The 27,886-nt window shown below is 43.1% G+C and overlaps 1 protein-coding gene across 2 annotated transcripts in view; it reads right to left on the bottom strand.

Annotated features, from left to right (window-relative positions):
• TENM1 (teneurin transmembrane protein 1) overlaps positions 1–27,886 on the bottom strand; it is a 759,525-nt gene that overhangs the window by 13,731 nt on the left and 717,908 nt on the right. For both annotated transcript variants that reach the window (XM_044391612.3, XM_057314228.1), the window contains 3 exons: positions 16,309–16,481; positions 14,914–15,149; positions 2,243–2,539 (listed from right to left, as the gene is read on the bottom strand). In XM_044391612.3, the coding sequence (XP_044247547.1) occupies positions 2,243–2,539; positions 14,914–15,149; positions 16,309–16,481 (706 nt within the window). The remainder of the gene's footprint in view (positions 1–2,242; positions 2,540–14,913; positions 15,150–16,308; positions 16,482–27,886) is intronic.

Below are 27,886 nucleotides of genomic sequence, written 5' to 3' on the forward strand. Positions count from 1 at the left end.
AGCAGCAGTAAGTAGCATTTGTTAGCGATTGGAAAATAAATGCTATAATGCACTGTGTAAATGGAGAGAAACTAACTTATTTTATGATTAGATGTTCTGGGTGCTTTATATTCAGTTATTTCATTTAATCATCATATCTATTCACTGAATTAGTTATTATTACTGGTAATTATAACATTAATAAAATCAATCTCATGATAGATGATTTTTGGAAAGTAAAGAGCCATTCCACAGTTGTGTGTTTTGCAGGTTCTGAGTTTTGCATAATACAATTATTTAAGTCAAGGGCTACCCCCCCCCTTTTTAAATGTAGGCTCCACATCCAGCGTGGAGCCCAACACGGAGGTTGAATTCACAACCCTGAGATCAAGACCCTGAGATCAAGACCCTGAGATCAAGAGTCAGATGCTTAACCGACTGAAGGGCTACCTTTTAATTAGAGAACAAATTAAATGTGAACTCAAGAAAGGGACAAAAGTCAACTAAAAAGCACAAGTGATTCAGCTTGTCTCACTGGTCAGTAAACTAGTCTTTGGAAGTCACTAGGGCTTCTCTTGATACGTGATACACCAGTCACATCTTATTTCTGTCCACTGCAGACACCGGCAGTCTCATACAGTCTTCTTTGTTTTTAAAGAGATTGCCAACTCAGTTTCTGTAACAAAGAGAACTTATGTGAAGTTTCCTTTACAGGATTCTTTGCTCAGGAACGTTTGATGAAATATTCAGCTAATTCAGAAAAGAGAAACAATAAAATTGCTTCTTTGGTGTCACAGAGGCTGCATGAAGGGCTAAAATGTAAGTTTTCAGGGGCGCCTGGGTGGCTCAGTCCTTAAGTGTCTGTCTTCAGCTCAGGGCGTGATCCCAGGGTCCTGGGATCGAGCTCCTCATCCGGCTCCCTGCTCCGCTGGGAGCCTGCTTCTTCCTCTCCCACTCCCCCTGCTTGTGTTCCCTCTCTCGCTGGCTGTCTCTCTCTCTGTCAAATAAATAATTTTGTACCGAGTTTAGTACTTTGTGGACATGAGCCATAGGACTTTGCAAATCATTCTTACTACCAAAATTCAAGAGGAAATACCCACTCTGTAAGATTCAGATGTTCCCAGTGTAGAGTGTAGATTATAGATATGACCTATTTCTTCAGCAGACAAAGGGTGGATATAGCACAGGACTCTCTTCTTTACCCTGGCTCCCTAGTGGAGTTCTGCTTTATCTCCTAGGCATTTCCAACTTGGCAAGTTCCCCAGCAACTGCCTCTGGGAAGTAGTATTTTATAATGACTTACAACCACTGGCACACTTTTTTCCCCAAAAAACATTGGGAAGTGTATCAGAAAGGCCTGACATTATTGGGTGCGAATAGCGAAACTCTGTCACGTGAGCTACGAGCTCCTATGACTTCTGTAAGAACTTCTACGGGTTAACTTGCTCTGATTACCCTTGAATCCTCAAGGGAAAGCATTTTTTCAATTTTCCCAGAAATTAATTCAGGACTGATGAATTTGGTTGAATGGACAGATTTGGGAAATAAGAGACACCATCTTAGGACATCAGAAATTGAGACGGCGGATGGAAATCACTTTCTCTTGTTCTCTGCTACTGATCTGGCCAGAAACCATTTTGCCGTGTTGCGGCTGTTTGACAAATGGTTCTGGGGGTGGGATTAAAATCCTTGTCTATTTCCACCAGACAGGAGCCCATGAGCTCCCGTTACAGGTGCTGCTGGAGATTCACTGTACACACAAAGGACTATTACCAATGCTGCTCTACTGCCACCATTTGCTCAGACTGATTACTTGTGAAAATTAGTCCTCAAATGTATACCTACTAAAACATCACTGATTATCCCAACAAAATTAGAATTCCTTATCCTCTAAGAGGCTCTTCTCCAGAGCTGAGATACATTAACACACAATTTTATAATTTTCTACCTATTTTACCTCAGTATGAGCTTTCATAAATAATAAGGATACCTTTTCAAGAGTGTGAACAAATATGCTCAAATGAGGAGAAAGCTAAGCCATTATCCTGAAAGAGTACCTGGCAGAGTGTGGGGTTGGGGAAAGTTTTTAGCAGAAAAACAGCTTATCCTTATAGATACATTTTGTTGTTGTTACTGCTACAGAGCAGAACAGCCAGAAGAGACTTTTCTCCTGTAGGTCTCCTCACCAAGATTGGTAATTAGGGCCATTTTCAATATTCTCATTCAGAAACTCAAAACCAGTTTATTTTCCCTACAGACTTACCTTTTCTAAGTAGGTATAGCTCCAAATTTTCCCATCAGCCCAAGTTCTTGAAATTATTTTTCCACTCTGGTCATATTCCATTTTTTCATTCCACGTCCCTCTTTGAATAAACGTCACCAATCCTGAAGGTGAATATGTGATGTTCACTTCATTATATCTGCTTACGGGAGACCACAGAATAGGTCTTCCAGTCTGGTCATAAAGAATTCGAAGGGTGAATTTCCGGTGGTCATCGTAGATCTTTCCCGTGCGAGTTATATGATCAAAATCTATGGAGAGCAGGTTTCGGTTATGGGCCTACAAAACAGATAGGAGACACATTTTAAGCGCTGCTTTGGTTCCTCTCATCAAGTGCATTCACAATCACGAAGCCGCCATCTTAAATCCCCCTGGAGCTAAAGACAAAAGAAGATGTTGGGGGTGGGAAGGAGGGAAGGTCAGTTATGGGAGGTTTTTAGGCAAAGCACAGTAAACCGGGTATGGTTTTTACACAGATTTAGGTCCTCGCCTTTTACACTGATAAGAATTTCCAGAGACTTAGAGCCATCCTCCCTTTCTGTTACAGAGCGAGAGACACCCTTACAAATGGAGATTTCCCTTACAAACATAGATGCTTCTTACAAAAGGGTAACTTTTTCTCAGTTTTCAGAGCTTCTCTGTCTGCTGTTTCTTAAAATCAGACCAGGGGTGCCTGCGTGACTCAGTCCATCAAGCGGCCCACTCTTGGTTTTGGCTCAGCTCTTGATCTTGGGGTCATGATGTCGAGGTGGTGGGATCAAGCCCCCTGGGGGGCTCCACGAGCTCTGCGTGGAGCTTGCTGGGGAGTCTCCCTACCCCTTTGCCCCCCCCCACCGCGCATGCGCACACATGCGCCTGCACACTCTCAGAAAAAAAAAGAGCCTAAAATAATCTTTATGTCAAAAAAGGCATATTTTAGGGTGGCAAATTCTGCTCCCCTTCAAACGAAAAAGGAGAGACTTTGAGAAGTGTCAACAGCAATGGCCTGGGAGTCAGGAGCTATTTCATTAGCTGCTTGTGCATCAGTCATTTCTTCTATCAGGGGCTTAGTTTTCTTTTCTTTTCTTTTTTTTTTTTTTAAAGATTTTATTTATTCATTCGACAGAGAGAGAGACAGCCAGCGAGAGAGGGAACACAAGCAGGGGGAGTGGGAGAGGAAGAAGCAGGCTCCCAGCAGAAGAGCCTGACGTGGGGGTCGATTCCCGAACACCAGGATCACGCCCTGAGCGGAAGTCAGAGCTTACCGACTGAGCCACCCAGGCGCCCCCAGGGGCTTAATTTTCTTAACTGTGAAATGCGGGTGATATTACCAGTTCATACCACAGAGTTGCGCTAAGAATTAAATAAGATTACATATACAGGTACCTGGTGAAATGTAAAAATAATATTGGTAATTGTTACTTTAAAATATAATGATTATTTTTCTCATTTAGGTTAGACTTTTAAATGGGTCCATGTGTCAGATTCCAAGGTGATTGTGGTTTGGTGTACTAGATCTGTATCTGCGGGAATCGTCAATATGATCCAGAACGGAATTAAACATCTGGCTAATGAGGAAGGGAGAAAAAAAAACATTAGGGCTTGATTACATTAATCATAGTTGAACTAAACTGATTCACTCGCTACTCAGCTAAACTTTATGTTCATTTTTCATTTTTGTGGTCAAGGATCTGTTTAAATATCTGAAAGCTACACACTGTGTCCCCAGAAAAATGCACATAAACACATACATGTACATTATAAATAAAATCTCAAGGGGGCTCTGAAACCCAATTGTGAAACCTCTGGGGGGTCTCAAGAGTCCAATTTTAAAATCTTGGTTCAGAAAGTTTTTTTTAATTGAAAAAAATTTACTTTTATTTTTTAAATTGAGATATAATTGACGTATAACATTATATTAGTTTCAGGTGTACAACGCAATGATTCAATATTTGTATATATTGTGAAATAATCACCACAGTAAGTCTCGTTAACATCCGTCACTACACATAGTTACAATTTTTGTTTCTTGTGATGAGAACTTTTAAGATCTACTCTCTCAGCAACTTTCAAATATACGATACAGTATTATTAACTATAGTCACCCTGCTGCCCATTACATCCCCAGGACGTCTTTATTTCACAACTGGAAGTTTGCACTTTTGACCCCCATCCCCTATTTCCCTAACTGGCCCCACCCCCTGACCCACAACCACCAATCTGTTCTCTGTGTCTGAGTTCAGTCTGTTGTTTTTTTTTTTATTCCACATATAAGCTCCAAACAGATTTTTTTTTTATCTTAGTAGCCAGATAACTGTGAAGGGGAGCAGGATATGCCACCCAAAACGTGCCACTTTGGCATGTGTATTATTTTGAGCTCAAGTCAATCAAGACCCAGCAGGCTCAAGAAAAACTTTCCCCTCTTCCTGAACTACCTAAATAATTTAGATTGGGGGCCTGGCTCAGGAAAAGAGCTATTACCTGAGATTACTTTGTATTTGGATGACCTATCTGTGTGGCAGAACAAACATCTAATCACCAAACATTTGCTCTTATTCTTGTCCTGTGAATTACCCTCCTCCCCTTTGAAGCCCCAGGCCTCTCCCCCATTCCTTAGTTCAGGAGGGTATAAATGCCTCATATTGCCTTGACTGTCTCTGAGCCTCTTGTGTTTTTGTGGAGCCTCCCTAAGTACAAAATTAAATTTGTTCTCCTCTCATCAGTCTCTCTCATGTGAATTTTATTAGACTAACCAAAGAATCCAGAAAGGAAGATGAGAAAAATTTTCCACCCCTGCAACTGCAAAGCCCATATTCTCATTTCAAAGTCCAGTCTTCCCTTGCTCACTTTAGTTTTCAAAATAGTTTCCTCAAACACCACTCTCCATCATAAAACAGATGTTTTTCTGTTGCAGAAAAATTGGAAAATAAAGAAATATAAAAGGAAAAGAACCTGTCATCTCACCCTCCAACCTAATCACTGCTAATACTTGGCTGCATCCCATTCGTCTCCCTTTTACGCATAATCGGTTTATACATTGAAAAAATAAAACTAGGATTGTACTTAAAAGTTCTATGTCCTACTTTTTAGGAATGTTTTATCTTGAGCATTCTTTGTATTATTAAATATTCTTAAAACGTGGATTTTAATGGTTGCACAGTATCTTCTTACATGATAATTATTTATCCTTTCTCCTATTGCTGGAAGTTAGAGTTTTCATTTTCCATTATTCTTTCGTATTTCATATTTTGTTGAACATTTTTGTAAATAAATATTTCCTTAATACAGAACTCAAGAAGTGAAATTACCAAGTGAAGTGATAAGAACATATCAAAGACTCCTGATGCAACATGAGTCATTACTTTATAGCCCCCCAAGCTTCTACAAATTTATACCTCCCTGAAGTAGTAGTGGGGGGAGCCCATGTTATTCCATCCTTAGCAACATCAGGTAAGTGTTAGCATTGTTAGTAAACTTTTCTCAATATGAGAGCTGGAAAGTGGTATGTTACTGTGGTTTAAATTTGCATTTATTTAATAACTAGTGAGGTTGAATCTTTTTAAATGTCTATTGGTGATATGTCTCCTGTGAATTGTCTGCTCATGAGGTTTTTTCATTTTTCTATTGGGGTATGGCACTTTGCTTTTAAAAAAATCTCTTCTGGTTCAGTTTCTTCATCAGCCAGCTATAATATTTACCTTTAATTTTGAGCTTCTGCAAAGCAAAAAAAAAGGACCTATCAATTGTTCCATGCCATGAGCTCTATCCCGAAGACTAGAGATTAGATACTGAAATTATCTGAAAGGAAATGCTGTTAGTCTCAGGGGTAGGTTTAATTCAGGGAATAGAGATACACACAAATTGGGCATCGTGACTCTTCAAGCCATCTGTAGCCAATGTGTGCAGTGTTGTAGTGCATAAATAGACAGTAACCTGCTGTTATTACCTAAAAAGTGATAGCGAGGCACATATTTTCTGTCTTTTGATACGCAGGGCTTGGAAACCTCTACGTAACCAGGTGTTCTTTCTTCAACTACCTTTCCTGTGGTTTTATAGCCACATATCTCCAACTGTAATAACGCTCATTTACAATAGCTGTAAAATATCCATGTACTCCCGGAGACGGTTGTAACTGTTACAATTTATGTCATAATGAGAGTTAAAGAGCCAAAGTAACAAGTGATTTCCAGTTCAACTAAATTTGTGGTTTTATTTGTCTGATAGATGAAGTTTACTTCTCCAGACCACATTTCTGAATAAAGTCATCGCAGTGGCGCCAGCAGGGAGCACTGTTAGGTGGTCGAGGCAAGCTGGGGAAGACGGCCTAATGCTCTTGCCCTGCTTGTCAGTACGTCGGCAGCCATGCTTCTCTTTTTCTGAATAACGTGCTCTGAAATTCAGATGCTGTTGAAAAACTCTTTTCAAAGGTTCTGAAGGTGTGATACTGTGATTTATAAGAACTGTATATTTGGTCTTGGACCCTGTTCCTGGCACAGAGCTCCTAAAACGCTTGGAATCTCCTGTGATAAGAGTGATTAAGCTGCCTCTTGTTATGTTAATGAGGTGACTTTTGGAAGGCCTTAGAGTAACCTAAGAACAGGGGCTGGTTACCAAGGAAACCAACCACAGGATTAGAGGGTTAGAACTTTTAGTACCTCCCTCCAAACCTCTGGAGGAAGGTGGAGGGGCTGGAGGTTATATCAATTGCCAATGGCCAATGATGTGATCAATCATTCCTAAGTAATGAAACATCCATAAAAACCCTAACGACAGGCCGGAGAGCTTCGGGGTTGGTGCGTAAGTGGAGATGCTGGGAGAGTGGAGCATCCGGACAGCATGGAAAGTCCTCGCCCTTTCCCCATAGCACACCTTCTGTATCGCTTCCTTCCGGTTCTTCTGGAGTCACAGCCTTTTGTAATAAATTGGTAATCTCGTAAGCAAAATGTTTCTCACTTCTGTGAGCCGCTCTAGCAAATTAATCAAACCCAAGAAAAGGGTTGTGGGAGCCTCTGATTTACAGCCAGTCCATCAGAGGCTCTGGTAACAGCTTGGACTTGGTGACTGGCATCTGAAGTAGTGGGCAGGAGGCAGTTTTGTAGGACTGAACCCGTAACCCACGGAATCGGATGCTATTTCTTGGTAAATAGGGTCAGAATTGAGCTGAATTGTAGGACAGCCAGCTGGTGTCCTGAGAATTGCTTGTTGGTGTGGGGAACTCCACCTCCCACATTGACATTGGGTCCAGAAACCCAAGAGAGAAGGTACTGTAAAGTTTGGCTAAGAGCTGAGAAAGGGTGTGAAGGAATAGAAAATGTCACAGAGTCCCCCTGAGTCTCCTGTGGAAACTGCCTGTGAGAAGGCTGGGAAGGAGTATGCTTGTCCAGGTGGGCTCTCCCATTCTCATCCTTGAGTGCTTATGTGCTCCAGCCCTTACGGCAGGAATCCAAAATTAAGCTGATTGCCTATGATTGTTGGGGTCATAAGCAAGGTTGGGAAAGCTTCACATTCATACAAACACTAGTTTGCCTGAAACACAATAATCGCCTTTGACCTAAGTGTGGGCCATCCGTCTTTATTTCCACTTGCATGGGAGCAGAATTGGCCACCCCAAAATATGCCTCTTTGGCATAAGGGTTATTTTAGGCCCATTACTTTTAAGAAACAGCCACAGGAGAAGCTCTTAAAAAACTGTTAAGTTAACCATTTGCATTTATAAGGGGGAATTTCCATTTGTAAGGGTGTCTCTCTGTACCAGAAAGTGGGGAGTGACTAAATCTGTAGGCGCTCTTAGCAATGGAGAAGGTGAGGATTTAAAAGTGCGCAGCAACAACCGCACCCTTGTTTATTGTCACTTTCCTGGTAACCTACCATAATTGACTCCCCACCTCCAACATCTTTTGTCTTTAGCTGGAGATGTTACTTAAGGTATTGGCTTTAGCTATTTGGGGATCTGCTCAGTTTTCCTGGGTCTCTCATGTACATAGGAGGTATACGTGTTATTAAACTTATGCTTGTTTTTCTCCTCTTAATCTGTATTTATGTCAGTTTAATTATTATACCAGCCAAAGAACTTAGAAGGGTAGAAGCAAATTGTTTTTCTCCCCAACACACTTTTCCTCCAAACAGTCTACACCAATTCTTGTGCTGGAAAAGAGGGGGCAAAGAAAAGGGTGAAATTTGGGAATAGCCCCAAGTTAAAAGGGGTCTCTTTGGACAGGTTGCACACTGAACGAGACCTCTGAGTTTGGCAACTGATGAGCCATACGTATGTTGGGGTAAGAAAGCCGGACTTGGTAAAAAATTTTCATAGGGGAAGAAGTATCTATGCTTGAATTCATCCTTTGGTTTCCCTTATATTTTTTTCAGCTTTGCTAAGGAGAAGTAAGGAGAAGGGCTTGCTTTTTGATCATACTTAGACCAGAAAGGAAAGAGGGAAGTGAGTGCCCTAGGGAGCCACGGGTTGTGTTTCTAGCAGAAATCAAAGTACTTAGAAAGGGTGGATACAGGCAGAAGCTCCAAAGAAGTGTCCTTTGTCTCCACTCAGAGCCTCTTCTCGCTCCTTACTAGGAATTTGTGTTTTAATTGCTTAAGAGAAAGTCCTTTCAACCCTTCCAATTCAAGACTCATTCAATTCGTGGGATAAAGATATATTAAGTTGCTTGGTGATATTTGACTGTCTCTGGCAGTTTGCTATGGTTCAACTGAATATATTTTATATATCTTATTATTATATAAATGTATAATTATATCTATAAAAAACACATACACAAAATGTGTTGAACTCAAGTAAGCTATGATTATGGCAGTTGATTTCTTTTTTTTTAAAGATTCATTTATTTATTTTAGACAGAGAGAGAGTGCTCGAGCCAGGGGAGGGTGGGTGGGCAGGGCCAGAGGGAGAGAGAAAATCCTTAATCCTCAAGCAGACTCCCCACTGAATGTGGAGGCCGACTTGGGGCTCGATCCCAGGACCCTGAGATCATGACCTGAGCTGAAATCAAGAGCTGGCCGCCTAACCAACCAAGCCACCCAGGCACCCCATGATTTCTTCTACAAAGAGAGAAGGCTAAATTTTCAAGGATGCTATCTAGCATTTCAGCTCACAGTGCAACTGACTTAACCTGTTAACTTCTGCTGAAAAAGTCAGAAGGTGAATAAGTGAGATGGGCCAAATAATCACATCACAGTTTGGGAGATCCATTGTATTTAATTTCCACGAATTTATGAGAATGGATAGAAAAGTCACAATCGATTTTAAATTAGTACATGCTACTCTACACTCACTGGTTTTAAGGTAATTAGTACTTGATTTTTAGAATTCAATCAGTACAATGCTACAGATTTATTTTTTATTGATAATTGTTAGGCTGACAATCAAAACCGTACTTATTTCACAGATTTGCCTATAAATGAACAGGGCATGTATTTCATGTTAGCATCAGTGGCTACTACCCCATCTGGAATTTCCTTTCACCTCTTTTTTCTTTTTTACTCCCAAAACACTCTCCTTACCTTGCTGGCCCACAAAATCTTAGTGCCAGTAGGGATCTTGGGACATGGGCTATTGAGTTGACAGCCTGGGTTCAAATCCTGCTATCACCACATACTATCTGTGTGTGACCTCTGTGCTGCTTTCTTTCTTTTCTTTCTTTCTTTCTTCTTCCTTCCTTCCTTCCTTCCTTTCTTTTTTTCTTTTTCTTTCTTTCTCCCTTTTTCTTTTAGAGAGAGAAGGGGTTGCAGAGGGAGAGGGAGAGAGAGAGAATCTTAAGCAGGCTCCATGCCTAGAGCTGAGCCCAGTGCAGGGCTTGACATGGGGCTTGATCTAACAACCCTGAGGTCATGACCTGAGCTGAAACCAAGAGTCGGACGCTTAACCGTCTGAGCCACCCAGGCGCCCTGTCTCTGTGCCTGTTTTTTAATCTGCAAAATGAGAATGATAATGATAGAACCCACCTGTTAAAGTGTTAAGAGTACTAAATGAGTTAGTATATGGCATTACACATAGTAAGACCTCAGTGAATGTCAGCTTCTCTAATTACGATCAGTTGTGAAAATGCTACTAACGATAGAGATTGCACAGCCCATATCCCTCATTTCATAGATGGGAAAAGTGGTGCAAAATTATGGGCATACCAGTTCTTCCTCAAAGTCTTGTTCATTCCACTCTCCTAACTTCTGCCACGTCATTTAACCTGGATGCTTTTTGCATTATATTAATTCGCTCTTGTTTACTTTCTTGTTGGTGAAATCATTTGTGTAACCATACAACAGACATGAAATTTTTTATACCAAATCATTATTGTTTATATGCATGTAGAACAGTATGTGAAATAATACTTTCTTCCTAGTTATCTTAGTGGAATTGACTCAAGATTAACAAATAGAGTAGCTTCTATGATTTGAAGGCCCCAAGAATCCCCTGACCCCAAAAAACCAACTCTGCCCAGTTGCCTGGGTGCCTGAAATCTCCTGCCTCCATGTGACTCCTTAGCGGTAGATGCACTGTTACTTGGGACTGAGAACCACACATACATTTTTCAAATAGATTCATCTATCTGCAAGCAGCCTCCTTATCTAAATTTTCACAAAATAAATCCCTCCAGCACACCTGGGGAGAAGGAAGTTGAAATAGTGTGAAGCAAATGTGAACTCCAACTCTGAGCAGCCTGCAGCTGAGTGCCCTGTCAGCAAAGGCCTTTTCTGAGAATGGAGGGAGATGCTGGAACCCTCTTGGCTGCCTCCCAAATTCCCCATCATTTGTCAGCCTGGGACCCTGTGTTGCATCTGGGCTTGTTTGCCCTTTCAGAGCTCCGATCACGTATGAACATGTTGCACTGAAAAACCAATCTACCCCGTTCTCAGTTGTCTTTGAGTGGAGAGGAGACCAAAATCAATTGTGAGGGTTTTAGATTAGTCTTTGCTTCATTTTGCTTGTAAACACATAATCATCTTACATGATTTTATGACTTTGGTTTGAAGTGCAAAGCTTCCTGGATTTTTTTTTTCTTTTCAAAAAGGAGGCTGCAGAGCAGGGGCTTTTGCTGTAACCTCACATCTCAGCCTGTGAAACCTTGTGAAGAGCTCTGGGATCCAGCACTGGGATACGGCTCCTAGAACGGCGTTGTTATCCGTGGAGGTGGCAAGGTGCAAGTTGGGTGAAGTTGCTAACCCGGTTTGCTGTGGGTGAATGTCCAATTCTTTTACAATGGCTTCCACTGTGATCTGATCTCTAATTTCTCCATTGTCCAGGGAAATGCATTTATGCCACAGATCAGATACATGGATTGGATGTAAAAGTACTTTGTAAGGAAGATGATTCAAACACACCTCAGGCTGGGGGGAAATGGATTTTTAAAATAAAGGAAATCTCAGGATGTTAGTGTGATTTATTTCACTTAATGGAGCTGGTGCAGGATGGCCCAGAGGCAACAAATCCCCGGCCTGCCCAGGCTGAGCAGGATATCACGTTTTTCAGCAGTCTGCCTTGCTCACCTTGAAGGGGACCCTGACTTTGTATGCAAAAACCCCTCCAGGCATTGGACAAGAGCAACACCTGTTGCTTTATCTTCAGGAGAAGTCTATCCTTTTCTGCATTTTCTTTGAGCTAGAAGGTCTAGGGTGGACGTGATAGGTAGCTTTTTGGAATGCCCATCATCTTACCCAGTGCGCCTTTAAATGAACCTGTCATTTAGTGCCTGAACAATTAGTGTTTTATGACCTGCTGCTCAAGCACATTTAAAAATCACAATTACACCTTTGTTTGGTTTTTCAAAGAGGAGTCCTATTTCCTATGGTACAGCAGGGGTTTCTGTGCTGTGTGACTATCTGGACCTGGGATTCAGTCTCAAGAGCTCTGGGACCCCCACTTGCCTTTCCTCTGAAATGACTGCTCCACCAGGAGAAATAAATGATTCAGCCCAAGGCCTTGAGGTACTTGAGGGCAACGGAGAGGCTTATTCTTTACATGTGTGCTTACGAATGGGTCACTGTCTATCTGGCCCAGGAAGAGAGAATGTTACATCTCGTGCTACCTGCTTGCCCCTTGAAAAGCTACCAGAAATTGAAGGGGCACCATCTCTGAAATAATAAGCTTAGCAGGGGCAGAGAATTTTGCCTTGTCAACACTGGATTCACACTTATGTTAGGGGAGCATATTGCTTCCACTAAATTAGATTTGCCTAATCTGGGGAAACTGAGGCAGCAGTATAAACAAAAATGCATAAGGATGGGGAGAGAAGGTAAGAATTAGCCAGTTAAACAGCTTCCCTTCCCCGGCCTCTTCCACACTTCCCCTGCCTGGAGGCCAGCCAGTTGTCCTGCACCACCCACACTTGCCAGTACATTAGAGTCGATTATTTGTCTCTTTTTGTCAGCATTGAAATGAGGAGTCAGGCCCTGCCAAGGCGGCTCCACTGAGTGGGGCAATGATTTATAGATTAATTATTTTAAGGAACAAGGCAGCACAGCATGATGTAGTGGAAAGAGTGCTGCACTGGGTGAAGACCTGCATTTTAGTGCTGGCTCTGATCCTTAATAGCTGTTTGACTTTGGGCAAATCACTTAACCTCTCTGGGCCTTAGTCTCCTTATCCGTAAATTGGGAATAACGACAATTGACAGTTGTGGTGATCAAATAAAATCCTGGCTACGAAAGCATTTTGTTAACTCTACAGCACAAGACATAGGTAAAGGATTGCTGTCAGGTTTCTAGGGACATGCATGGTGACACCACGCAGCTTAGACGGGGCTCCATTCTGTTGCAGGACCTCAGGAAGTGCCCTGGAAGTCACATAGAAGAGAAGGTCCTGAATTTGTTGTCCTTATAAGCGGTCCACAAATCTGCTCAACTATACCACAGGAAAGGAAATGGGTCAATTATAAATAGAATTAACTAAATAACACTTCTTGCCTTACACTAAAGAGCCCCCAAATGTTTTATGACCAGTAGCTTTTCAACATTAAGAACACTTTGGGATATGAAGTATAAATTATAGTTTAGAATTTCTCCATTATCTGTGCACATGGAGGGGAGAAAACGGTGGGTTATCTTAGAAAGTGGAAAATCCCAAAGTCACATAGTATAGGATGCGTTATCCTAAAGAATGGGAAAACCCAAAGGCAATAGTGTATGATACGGTTCATAATGTTTTATTGAGGCTATAAACTGGAGGAAGCACTAAGAGATCATTTATTTGATACAATTATTCTATGGTGAATCCATGAGGTTGATAAGCCATATGTAGATGGTTCTTTTCTCTAGGATGGTATTTTCATTTCACAGGTGAAGAAAGTAAAGGCATTTCTTTTCTTTTCTTTCTTTCTTTTTTTAATTAAGTAGGCTCCACACCTAGCATGGAGCCCAATGTGGGGCTCGAACTCACAACCCTGAGACTGAGACCTGAGCCGAGATCAACCGACTGAGCCACCCAGGCGCCCCGGTAAAGGCATTTCTTAAGCCAGATCAACTAACTTCCCCATCTAGGGCTCTACCCAGGTTCTACTTCTCAATTCAGTGACACATCAGCAGTAAATGTTCTGATAGAGACTGGAGATAGAAGCAAAACATGCAAATTGACTTGTGCATGTAGACAACTTTAGTGGCATTAGGAAGACCACTGAAGTCTGTGTCTATGTGTCACCAACAGAAGTGATTGAAAAAAAGAGTACTGTCGTGCATTATTTTGTGTCCATATCACACCATTGGACTGGTTGGGCTGTTTCTTGCTGGAACTAGGTGGTTGTCTGGCGTCGTATTTCCACAGCCTAAAGGTTACCACATTTTCACTGTGAGTGAATTTGTACCACGAGTGAAGAAAATGCAAGCATCCCAGGTATCTTGTCATGACACAGGCGCTTAAAGCAGGCCTGGCTTCGACGGGGAGTGTGTTTCCCAGGGGCTGCCAGTTGCTCTGGGGCTGATACTGAATGTTACCATATTTGGAAAGTTGGTTACATCATCCAAACATTGGTTAATGCTTAAGAAGGGACAGGTAGACATGGGGCTGTGGTGGTTGCAGGCTTATGTGTGCTGCAGAAAGGCAGGGTTGACAGAGATCTCTGGCTAACTGCGGTGAATTGTGCCTGGTGAGGACTTGAAACCCCCCAAACCTTTAATTTCCTCCGGGCAGCTCTCCGAGCACCACTAATCCAATCTCCGTTACCGGTCCTTTACCCCTTTAGCCCTTAGTAATGTATTCACGGCAATGGTGTCATTCCCTGGGTTTTCCTTTTACCTTGCCTTTGTCCCAATGTTGCCTCATGTCTCACATCCTTGTGTGTGCACCTGCCTGGTCTTTCCACACGAAGTATAAACTACCCCAAAGCAGGGAGCGGGGTCAAGGTAGTGAACCTGATAACCATCTCTCCGGCATGCTGTGAGGGATTCTGGAGGGCCCTGACTAAACACATTTCTCCACCCAGACTTTCTTGGTGCCTGAAATTGCTACTATTAGAGCACTTTAGCTGGCTAATGACGAAGAAAGCTCCTATTAGAATGTTCATTTAAGGATACGGAACCATTATCAGCCATTAGCACCCTCTCTTGAATTAGTATATCATATAAGCTAGTCAGTCACCTAGAACAGTTTTGTTGCAATGGGACTTCAGATTAGGGCAGCTCTGCAGTTTTCGAACATAAAACAAAACTTCTGTATCTTGCATCGGGTCAAGCCTTACCCTCAGTCTTCTTTCAAAAGCTGAGATGTTGCCTTTGTTTTGCTCCTTGCGCTGCCGCCACTCGATGAGGTTTGCATTGTGCTCTCCCGGCAGGGAGATGTTGCATCTGCCCAGGGTGGGGTTGACTGCCCCGGCCACGATGTGGGGCTCTGAGCTGAGGCTGATCTCCATCCCGCTGGCAAAGGTCACGCGTAGGGAGCCGTCTGGACTCACCCGATAGGTACTCTGGGTATTTTCTGCAGGCAGAGGAGCAAAGGGGTGAGGGGAAGAAAGGGAGGTGTAGGAAGCAGAGGAGAGACAAGTCTAGATTCCGGAGGCAAGTGTGGGGAAGGATGAGCGGGTGGGTCGCTGTGGACCTAACTGCCTTCTGGGCTAGACGACCACTCTCACAGGCACGTGCGCTCTCTGTCCATCTGGGTCTTGTTATTCTCATAGCTGGGAGATCTTGTTTCTTGGATAGAAGATTCCTGTCTAATACTGCAGGCTGGTTTTGGCTCGTCTTTTTCATTTTTAAAGAACTGCCTCACAAAACCCTTCTCTATCTTGGTGGATTGGCCTCCTCGGTTTGATATGCTGGGAGCTGGAAGGAGAAGAGGCTGAAGTGCACCTTGGCGTCCTGACTGCCTGGGGACGTGGGCACGGGCTCGGCTGCTGCACCCCGCAAAATGGGTACACTGGCAAAGGTTGCTACCGATCCTGTTAGAGTGAACCTGAACTCTGGGCAGTTCTGTGTCTAGTCCCTCAACCTAGCAAGAGTCCCTAAGGACTGGGCACAGAGAAAACAATTGCTCTGTGTCCATATCCCTCTAGCTTCTGAGACATACCTTCCAAATGCTACCTTCTTTTCCTCCCTTTGTCCCTCCCTTCCTTCCTTTCTGTTTTCTTCTGTTTCTCTCTTTCCCGCCATCCCTCGCTCCCTCCTTCCTTTTTCTTCCATTATTTTCTCTCTGGCTAGAATGAGATTTTAATTCTCTCGTTTCACTGATGTTCTTCCTTGGTGTGTATCTCAATTCATCCTTTTTATTCACCCACGTCAGCACTGATTTAGAAAGCTAATCTCAGATGGGGCACAGACTTCATTTCTTTAATATAACCCAATCAGAGGCTAAAAGAGCTTTACAAACAGCTGGGTGCTGGGAAATGACTTGAAGGGAGAGCAGACTTGGCAGGGACTGAACCGCACAGCTCCCACAGAGATGTGGCCCAATGTCACTACGCGAACTTTGTGAACAGTGTGATTTTATTTGGGTTTTAGCCTCCATAGCTGGAAAATAAGGAGAAGAAGCCATCTTGTCAGCCAGAAGTGAATTCTATTTATTAATGGTGTGCAGAGGTTTGATAGTAGAAGTTAAGAAAGGTGCTTTTACAGTCAGGTGAAGTGGGAAGTAGACTTACCTTGTTTTAAAATATATATGGTACTAGTTGCTGTCAAGTTGGTTGACATGAGGACGTTTTCCCGGTTGGAAGTATCTAGTTCCACTTTTGTCAGCTTCTCCAGGTCGCTGTGGAAGCTGCTGACCTCTCCAGTGGGAAATGTTGCATTGGTCAGATGTCCCTCGGGGTCATACCTGAGGAATGTAACCAATCCCAACTTTGAAGCCTCTTGGCAGTAATAACAGGCCTTTGCAAATAAAAATCACTTGGCAGCTAATACAGTTTAACTTTGAGTGATAACAAGTATTATTAACCTTGTTCAATAAGAAGAAAAAGGTCAGAAAGATGATTAATCAAACGAAGGTATTTCTTGCAGCTTCTGAATTCTTGATGACTTCCTTGAGCTGTGCTGTTTTACAGAAAAAATATATCTGGTAATGAATCACCAGGGTGGAAAACTGATTTATGAATCATGTCCTGCTGTGTGTAATGTTGCAGGGAGGCCTCCGTTTGCAATTTGGGTCGATCCCACTAGATGTGAGGGATAACAAAAACCAGCAGAGGGTGCTGTTGGCAAAGGAAAAGGAGGCACAACCGGCCCCTGACGTCTGCAAGGGCAATAAACTGATTTTGCATTGCGATAGGAAAATTATATTTGCTGCTATTTAAGTTGCCAAATTTGAAATGAATGAATCATTCTTCCAACAAAATGAACAAGCACAGAGGATAATGGAAACATGTTCATTAAAACATTTTGGAGCCCCCTGATCTCAGTGTCACTTCATTTTTTAAAAAAAATCTTTTTAGAGTATAGTACATAATGCCTTGTAATTTGCCTATATGAGTAAGAGGCAAAAAAATAATTACCTGGGATAATAGGCAATAACCTATATCTGGAAATATAGTCTAGTGAGTTTACTTTTTTAAAAAAATCAGAGTGATTGGCAATCTCACTGTCCTCCAAATGAAAACTGCTTCCCTGAAGGCTTTTGATGTGGAGCTGTTCTTTTATTGCCAATAGAACCATGAAAAATAAACACTTCATTAAAAGTAAAGACATGCACTTGGAAACCCATTACTGTTTTCTTTTCAAGTTGCAAATTACAAAATATTTAAGCACTTTTATTTGCTTTTAAAATGTTAAACAATTATATTCTTTTTACCCAAAGTGAGCAGAACACAGCCTGGACACAATGGCGAAGTCTGGCTCTACTCTTTCCTCCCCTGACAATTACGCAAAATGACATAGTGATTTAGTGTTAGTTCACTAGGTTTTAAAGAACTCAGCCCGGATAGTTGCTCAAATTTTAAAACCCGGACCAGCCTTTGGTAGGCTTGGGAAAAGGGGCCAGACCTTATTTTATCAGAACGGAACTTGGGGCTATACACAATGCCACCTCAAGTTCGGTGCAATGTGTATATGTGCGTGTGCACGCACGCACGCATGCTACCGGCTTACACAGTCATGTATGCAAATGAAAACAATCCAGTAGGTCAGTTGATAACACAGCTATGCCAAGCCTGATTTTTTAATTGGAGGCAGCCTGTGTTTAAGCGGATATTCGTCAAAATGGTTGTTGGTGTGTTGTTCCTACGCAGCTCAGGCCTCGTTATCAAGGAAAGGCCGAAGGGCCCCGAGGGTGTGCCTGGGCTTAATGGCAGAATCCTGGCCCCTGCTCAACCCCTTTGCCTGTGGCCTGCTCTGGGGCTCTGGCTGCAAAAGGCAGATCCCTGATGAGAAAGGGCCATGGAAGGACTGGACCGCCCAGCACAGCCTCGACTTTGTCTGCCTGGTCTTCCTTCCAGGAGAGGAAAGCAATGTCTACCTTTAATTTTCCCAAGGTACCAAGCTGCTTTTCCCTGTAGGGAAGTGTTTCCAGGCAGCAGATAGAAGGAAGCTGCCTTCTGCAGGCAGTTCTTCTCTTATTTCACATCCATCGACAGCAACTCGGCCTCATTGGATTACCTTTCCTGATTTCTAAGTGGTTTCCTTAAACCTTGGCCAGGTCACTCGTCATTCCTCAGGAAATCTGACCTAAGATGCTAGGCATGCAAGTTCCCAATGGGCTTTCCAGCTTGGGGGCAGTTTCCTTCCTTTTCAGTCACATAGCCTCTTGTTTTCAAGCAAGATTTCATCCAAAGGTGAAGGCAGTGTTGTGTCCACTCCTCGCGGCAAGATGACAAGATCAGACGCCGTTTGAGCTATCCATGAGCAGAGGTACAAGGGCCAAAAATTCTAATGAAACTTAGCAGTGGCCTGTGGATAAATCTGGTTTCCTAAACCCCCCTCGTCCAAACACCTTTTAAGCTCAGTCGCTTGTGCTGTTTGTCTGCAATTATACATTTAAAAGCTGATTCCCAAGAGCACAGCCATCTTCCTACATACTCTGTTCCCATCCCCACTTCCCAAATTGACAGGAGTACGTTTGGAGAGGAAAGATTAATAGTCCTGGATAAGACTGCAATTACCTGGATAGATCTAGCTGGGAGGTAGCTGCCTGATCCTTTTCTGATGAGGGAGGCAATGGTGTTGGGGATCAGGTAGAATTTTCCATTGCCATGTCCAGTTGCTGGGTAGCTGGAAAGTTATATTGCCTGATTTCCTTTCTGTGGCTGGACATGCACCCTTTTCAAAAGTGTGTATTTGACTTTAACTCTATCATCAACGAAGCACTCTACCTGGAGGGCATAACGCTAAGTGGAATGTGTCAGACCATGACAAATAGTGTATGATCTCACTTGTAGGATCTAAAACAACCCCCCCCCATACCAAACTCAGAAAAGATCAGATTTGTGGTTACCAGAGGTGGGTGGTGGGTGGGGGAGTGGAAGGAAGGTAGTTAAAAGGCACACAGCTCCAGTTATAAGATAAATAAGTACTGGGGAGGTTCGTGTACGACATGGTGACTATAGCTAACACCATGCACTACCGTACATAGGAGAGTTGCTAAGAGAGTAGACCCTATACATTCCTATCAGAAGGAAAGAACCATTTCTGTTTTTGTACCTATGAGATGATGGGGGTTAACTAAGCTTGTTTTGGTCATCATTTCTCAGTCTTATATGTAAGTCAGGTTAATTAGGCTGTACACCTTAAACTTCTACAGTGCTATGTGTCAATTATATCTCAATAAAAACAAAGGGAAACCCCCCCCCAAATATCCCCGAAGCACTTTACCCAACACACTCACAGACCCCAATTCTGCCAGTCAGTCATAGCAATCACATTTGGTGGTATCTTCAGTGTGGTGTCTCTATCTTTGCAGGGCCCTAGGTCTAAACATATAGGCCCACCTCTCTTTTGTAGGGTCATTGCCAAAGGAAGAGCGACAGGCAGAAGTACTCATCAGTGGATAATTCCCAGAACTTTGGAAAGATTGCTCAAAAGTGGCTAAGAAATAAAGGGAGCCTTTGATTTCCTATGGCTTGCTTGAGTTTTTTCTCTCCATCGCAGGGGAATGCATGTTTCCAGACTGAATGTCAAAGATACAAGTTTAATCAAAACCTCTTATGCTGTGTGTTTCCCTTTGGTGCCTGCATCCTTTGGTGCAGAGTACAAGCCAGTATGCCGCAACTGATCCCCTCAGGCCACAACATGGTAGCAAGCCCCTCCTTGCCGGGGCCGGGAGCAGCACTCGCTTAACCAGGTCTGCAAATTCCGGCTGGTGAACTGTGTGATCAGGCGATGACTGCTGCCTTCATAGTCATTAGAAGTGGGTCCGGTTAGAGGAAATTTGTCATCAAATTGTCCCTTCCTGTCCTGATTTTACAGAATTCCACTATGAGGGTCTCACAGGACACTGATCAGTGAAGTACTGAATATAACTATTGTTTTGCTCAGCACCTCAAAAGGCTGTGTGCATTTGTGTGTACGTGTGCGTGTGCGTGTGTGCACGTGTGCACCCAGACATGCCCCATTGGAGCAAAGAAAACATTTATAAAGAAAGTTCAGAATTCATTCTTGTCCTTGAGGAGCATATAGTTTAGTTGGGGTAGGGTGATATTTACACATTATTAAAAATACATATGGTCTGATATTTTCTCATAAGGGATAGTCCTCCCTTTTCCCTTGAGGATAATTTAAGCCAGAGCTAAACCATGCAGAGTAAAAACTAGAAGCTCCCCAACCTTTGCTTTTAAGAAAATATTAATGATTATAGAAGGCAAATTCATTACTTATTTTTTAAAGGGAAACAGACCCTCTTTACCCTTTCATGCCAGAAACCTGACCAACCTAATAAGCATTCTGTAGGAAATACTGGATTCCCCTTCCTCACCAAGAACTTCATTTGGCTTCCTTTGATTCTGCTCCAAGTCTGTAATGCCCTTCTATCTCCACTTGTCCTTTATTCAATAAGTATCAGTCTTGTGCTAGGTACTAGAGATATAGTGCCGAATGAAATGCAAAGTCTAGTGGGGCAGATACCACATTCACACAAGTCACTCTAATGCCAGAATATTGCCATGTGCTTCCGCAAACAAGCCGTCGAAGCTCAGAGGAGGCAGAAGTCATTTCCAGCTGGGCAGGGCAGAAAAGAAGGAAGAGAAGGAGGTGGTATTTGAATTCTGGGAGGTAGGTAGAGCTCAATCCCTGGACAGGTAGAGATGGGGGTAGGGAGGAGGGCATTGCAAAGAGAGGTGATGGCAGGAAGAAAAGCACGCAGGTGGATGGGATGTCCATGAGAAGAACTGGGCTGCTGGGGCACAAGGTTCCTCTGGGAGGGTAGTGGGCGATAAGGTTGAGAGGCATGTTGCAACCAGAGCACAGGGGACCTGGGGTACTGGGCTCTGGAGGAAAGCAGGGAGGCAGTGGAGAATGGAGAGGCACAGAAGACTTTGCAAGGAGAGAACAGTATGATGAAAGCAGTACTTTGGGGGCAGCAAATCATGGAAGAGGATATGGAGCAGGGGGACCTAGGAAGGTTGCAGCTTTCATTTGTGTAAGAAGATGGGGGCTTCTTGCCTTTATTCGATGTATTGTGATTGCCTATCATTGGGACTTGTCTTCCTTACTAGGCTGTAAACCCATATCCACAGAGGGAGGCACCCATGTCTCATTCATGCCTGTATTCTTGGTGTGTGGCACAGAGTAGATTCTCACACTGCCTACTTGTTGCGTGAGCGAAATAAGATGATACCAGTGGAAACTGAAGGGATGGGTGGATCCGAGAGCCCACGCACTTAGAGAAGAGACAGAGCCAGCCATGCTGGTATTGGGAGGCCAGGCTCAGCTTCCATATCTGTCCCGTGTGCTGCAGCTAATCTTCCCTACCAGCCCCCGGAAGCTTTTTCTGCCAGTAGCCTCTCTTCCTTCTGTTCACTCCTTCTCTACTGCAGCTGCCCCTAGCATGACAGTTCTGTCTGCCCGTTCTTGATCCTTATCAAGGGCATAAAGCACACACATGGAGAGGTGACTGAGCAGAGGTGTCAAGAGTCTCTGTCTCTGGAGACCCGAAGGAACAGCTGACAAGTCTCTGTTCTTGCTTAACTGAAATCCTTTGCCTGCCTGGAGGCAGGGGGCTGGACCACATGGTGCCTTAGTTCCCTCTCTATGCTGATATTCTAGAAAACACTGGAAACATTTTGATGTATTTGGACGGATTATATAACCAGTTCTTACATGGGAATCATGTTCTATGCCCAGGCAAATATCTCACCCAGAGACATGCCTTGTTTCCTTTGCCCCTCCCTCTACTTCTAACCTTACCAGGGCGGAGGAAGAATCCCTCATTAGCCATCTTCCATAAAACCGAGCATTTATAAAACAGCCTAGAAGGCACGCAGCGCTATTATGAGGGCTTTCCGACTTGTCAGTGGATGGCTTTTTTGGGTGGTGGGATGGGGTATGTGCTAACAAAGTCCAGAAAAAGACAGAATACGGAAGACAGGGGATTAGGAAATCACATCAATGTGCAGTCTCCTTTGGGCCTGCGGAACCAGCTGCTCAGCCTGAACCAGCAGCAGCGACGACTCACTGATGCTTTGGCCTCAGTCTGGGACCCTTCCAGGTTAGTATAGTGGAAGCCTTCACCGGGGCAGTGCCTGGGGAACAAGCAAGGGCATCCTGGCTACTCTTGCAGCCTCCTGGGCAAAGAAGGCTTGCCTGCTGCGTGAGTTGCTGGGCCCTTCCCTTGTGCCTGCACTGCTGTAGGGTCATTGCAATTAGGAACCTGCCAGCCCCCTCGGGCCAAAACCCTTGCCTCATTTGGTCCGTATTCCTGCCTTGACAGTCACCTCTCTGTCAGCCGTTTCTCTGTGGTCAGCTTTCCCCGTGACATTCAGGACGCTCAGGGGCAGTCAAGCATCAAGTACTAATACTTGGGGTGTGCAATTTTGATCCTGGTCCAAGTCAAACGGAATTATGAAAATCAATGAACTATTTAAACAACATCACATTTCACAATACAAGCCCACATACTACCACCGCACAAGAAGCATTTTAAAATCCCATTTGGACGATCCACTGTTCAGGGTCATCTGTGTCATTTCTCCTCTCCATCGCCACAGATCATCAAAGCTGGGTGGATTACTGGCTTAGCCACCTGTACTCGGCCGTTCTCCACCCTGCCAAATTTTGCTTCTGTTTCTGTTTCTCTGTCTCTCAATTCAGAACGGAATTTCTATTTCCACCTTGGCAAACAATTTGTCTCCTTTGGCCAGAGAAGGCAGCCTCCTCACCTCAGAGAACTGCAGGGCTCTGACCCGGACTAGAATAGTAGGCCCCGTTTTGGGTTCCCTAGCTTCAGAAGGACAAAGAAAAACTCGAAGGAGTGTTTAGAACTGGCTAACGCATTGGAGGATAAAAGGGAAAGAAGTCCGATTTTGTATAGAAGAGAACCGTAAGCAAGATTAGTTACATCACGTAGGTTGGGAAATTGCTCACTCCTTTCCCTGCAGGTAGGAAGGGACAGGGGCAGTGTCTCAGGGGGGACTGCTGCTCGGCACCAGCATGGAGTGCTTCAGGAGGAAGGGGGACTTCCTTTCCACAGATGCTTTTTGGTCAGGAGGTGAAGTTTCAGCATAATCCTGGCTGGAGTTAAGGGGGGGGAGAAGGAAGAAATGGCTGTTTAGCCTCCCTTTCTATCCCTTTTCCTGCTACTGGAGGGGAAAATCTTGCTTCCCAGATTTCCCGCGGTCACTCCTGCAATCTCACATTCTCCTCTTTTTTCTGGAAGGCAGTGGGAGTAGTAGTGGAAAGAACACCCAATTAGACGCTCAAAGACCTGACTCGAGTCCCAGGCAGCTAGCAATGAGAACAGGCAAGTAATGTCCCTATCTGGGCCTCAGTTTCCTCACTTGTAAAGTAACTTCTAGTGTCTCTTTGTGGCTGTCTCTTTGTGGATCATTTTCATTGGTATACAAATATACTGTTTTCTCTGTCATTAAAAAAAACCTCCTTCTGTTTACTCCATTCCCCCTACCCCAGCTCGAATTTCTCTGCCCCTCTTTACAGCAAACCTCCTCAGAAGAGTTCTTTTCTTCTTACATTCACCACACAATTTCTTACAACCATGTCAACGTAATCATTTACCCTTGAAATCAAATCCCCAAAGAAGTTACCACAGATCCATAAATGATGCCAATAGTTTTGACCCACAGTTTGGTTAAATAACTGGTATTCCGTTTGAAGCTTCTCCCAACAAAGCTGAAGAACTTTTTTTTTTAGTTTTTAATAATTTTATTTTATTTTTCATCATAATACGTGTAGTCTTTAATCCCCATCCATTATTTTCCCCATCCCCCCACCTCCCTCTGGTAACCATCAGTGTGTTCTCTATAGTTAAGAGTCTGTTTCTTGGTTTGTCTCTCTCTTCTTTTTTCCCCTTTGCTCATTTGTTTTGTTTCTTAAGTTCCACATATGAACGAGAGCCTATGCTATTTGTCTTTCTCTAATTGACTTATTTCGCTTAGCGTTATACTCTCTAGCTCCATACATATTGTTGCAAATGGCAAGATTTCATTCTTTTTTGATGGCTGAGTAATATTCTATTGTATGTATGTGTGTGTGTGTGTGTGTGTGTGTGTGTGTGTGTGTACCTTCTTTATCCATTCATTCATTAATGGATACTTGATACTTGGGCTGTTTCCATATCTTGGCTATTGTTAAACAATGCTGCTATATCCCTTTGAATTAGTGTTTTTGTATTCTTTGGGTAAATACTCAGTAGTGTGATTCCTGGATCATAGGGTAGTTCTATTTTTAATTTTTGAAGGAACATCCATACTGTTTTCCACAGTGGTTGCACTCCTAAGAATTCTTTACTCACTGTCTCCAATCTCTCTCCTCTCAGTCACTTTCTTTTTATTATTATTATTTTTTAAAGTTTCTTTTTTTTAAAGATTTTATTTATTTATTTTGACAGAGAGACAGAGAGAGATTGAGAGAAAGCAGAAGCAGGGGGAGTGGGAGAGGGAGAAGCAGGCTCCCTGCAGAGCAGGGAGTCCAATGTGGGGCTCAATCCAGGACCCTGGGATCATGACCTGAGCTGAAGGCAGATGCTTAACAGACTGAGCTACCCAGGCGCCCTTTATTAATATTATTGAGATATAATTCATATACCATAAAACTCACCATTTCAAAGTATACAATTCAGTGGCTTTCAGTGCATTCCCCATTTGTGCAGTCATCGCTACCACTTCTAGAACATTCCATCACCCCCCCAAATAAATCCTATCCTCATTAACAGCCAATCTCTATTCCCTCTCAGGCCCAGGCAACCACCCACCTACTTTCTGCCTTTATGAATTTGCCTTTTGTGGACATTTCATATAAATGGAACTATACAATACTTGCCCTTTATGACTGGCTTCTTTCACTTAGCATAATGTATTTGGGGTTCATTCATGTTGTAGCATGTGTCAGAACTTCATTCCTTTTTTATGGATGAGTAATATTCCATGGTATGGAAATACCCCATTTTGTTTGCCTATTCATGTCCCAATGGACATTGGTTCTTCACACTTCTTGGCTATTATGAACAACACTGCTATGAACATGTGTATACCCGTTCTCTCTGAAACCACCTCTGCTCAGGCTTTTGTCTGCCATGGTGCCACAGCACCTGCTCTTCTCAAGGTAAACAATGATGTCTGCAGTGCTAGACCAAAAGGTCAATTCTCAATCCTTGTCTTACTTCACTTATCTGGAATATCTGACATAGCTGATCACTCCTTACTGTTTTACTTGGTTCCTAGAACATCCTACTTTCCTGCTTTTCCTCCTACTTCATTGGACTGTCCTTCTTGGTCTCTTGCTGGTTTTCACTTGGAAGTCTAACTAAACTGGTCATATCCAGAACTGAACTCCCGATCTCCCACCCAGTATAATGCACTCCTCGTGCAGTCTTCCTTGTGTTGATAGTCTATCATCCAGTTGCTCAGGCGAAAACCTCTGGAGTTATCGCTAACCCTCCTTCTCTTCACTCCATATCCAAATTATTGGTAAGTCCTGATAGATCGACTGTCAAAATATACTTAGAATTTTATGACTTATCACTGCCCCCACTCCCTGGTCTAAGTCACCACCTTCTGTCTGGAGTATTGCAAACCTCTCCCCTTTCCACCATTGGGCTCCCCTGTTTCCACCATACAGTCTGATATCTTCAATACAGACTAATTTTTTAAAAAAATGCAAGTCAGATTCTGTCATTCCTTTACTTAAAACTCTCCAGTGGGTCCACATCTTACTTCAGAGTAAAAGTCAAAGGCTTTACAGAGGACTACAAGGCCCTACATGATGTAGCCCCGGCCACTTCACTGATTTAACTCCCACTATTCTTACTCCATTCCAGCCACAGTGGCTGCCTTAGTATTCCTCGAACACGTCAGGTTGGCTCCTGCTGCAGGACCTTTGCACTTGCTGTTCACTCTGTCTACAATGTTCTCTCTTCCCTTCCCATAGACATCCATATGGCGTACTCCCTCACATCCTACAGGTATTTACTCAAATGTCACCATGGTAATAAGGCCTTCTCCAACCATGCACCCAAAAGAAAAACCCCTTCTGCCTCACACTCTTGATCTCTCTTACCCTGCTTTATTTTCCCCCAGAACTTATCACCATCTGAAGTTCTGTACATTTTACTTGTCTCCCTCCAGTATAATGTAAGCTCTACGAAGGTAGAGATTTAAAAATTTTTTAAAAAATTTTAAGTAGGCTCCACACCCAACATGGGGCTTGAAGTCATGACCCCGAGATCAAGAGTCTTATGCTCTACCGACTGAGCCGGCCAGGTGCCCCGAAGGTAGGAATTTTTATCTGTTTTGTTCACAGCTATACTGCCTGGCACAGAGTAGGTGCTCAGTAAATGTTGAATAAATAAATGAACTAGTGAGTTTTTGCTTTTTTCCCCTCTAGCTTTATTGAAGTATAGTTGACAAATAAATTGTATATATGCAAAGTGTACAGTGTAATGAATTGATGACTGAATGAACGAATGGCTGAACTGGCTATTTTGAAAACTTGTTAATACTTCAGCCATTTCTTGTTGCTTAACTGAAGTCAACCATTAGCTTTCAAAATAGTTGTCTAATTTCAGCTGTGGTGTGATCTTGCATGAATTTTTGAAAAAGATATTCTCATTAGAAACTTCATCTTCTTCAGGGTGGTATATTTAAAAATTGGGGCTCTTGAGTCAGACTGTTGGGAGTTTGAAACCTGGACATCTGTGTGAATCAGGACAAGTTAACCATTCTGTGCCTCAGTTTCCTCATCCATAAAATGGCATACCAGGAGCATCTATCCCATGTTGTTATTTTGGGGATCTAATAAAATAAGGTATGTAAATCACTCAGCCTGCTACTTGGCATAAAGTAAAGCTTCAGTGAAAAGTGGCTTTTATTACTCTTATTAAGATGTAGGAGAATTTTTTCAAACAATAGAGTAAGACTTGCAACAGAAACAACTGAATACATGTTTCTAAGTGAAACTAAAATAGCTGTCCAGCTTTTTTGTATAAGTGGCATTTCTTTGGGAAACGATCCAAAATGTGAAGGCCAATTATTTTGTCCCTTTCCCCAGGAGGCTTTCATGGGATTGGACATGTCCTCTTCATATTCTCTGCATCCTCACAGAGTAGTAACCCTCACAGAATAGAACCCCTCATATTAACATTTCCACTCGTCACACTTCTCAACTTTAATGCCATTTCAGACTCTGGGTTCAGATTCCATAGATTATCTTCACTCAGTATGTTGCTTCAAAATTCAGCAATTCCCTTTTGTGGAAAAGATGCTTGCCAAGTGTTGGCAGACTAGCTTTCTAAATGAGTTGACCTGCAAACAAGGCTGTCCCTGCTTAGAAAGGCAAGGACAATGGTCTCTTTCTATGTCATGACACTTCCTAGTAGCTTGCTGTCAGACACACCCTGTGCTAATTCCCAGTGAAACGGAGTCATTACAGATCCAGTCTGTGAATGCCAGCCTGTGCCAGGTTCTCTGACTTGGGCAGGGAAACCGAGGAAGCCCAGGCCTGTGCACGAGCGTCTGGCTCCACATCTCACCAAAGCAGCCAATGGCATGCGGCCTCTCCCGTTTGCACTTGCTTGCCAGGGTCCACTTCTTACATTCTAACATCTATTACCTCCCACAGCAACTTATA

The sequence above is a fragment of the Ursus arctos genome, chromosome X, assembly GCF_023065955.2.
Source record: "Ursus arctos isolate Adak ecotype North America chromosome X, UrsArc2.0, whole genome shotgun sequence".
NCBI classification, from domain to species: Eukaryota; Metazoa; Chordata; class Mammalia; order Carnivora; family Ursidae; genus Ursus; species Ursus arctos.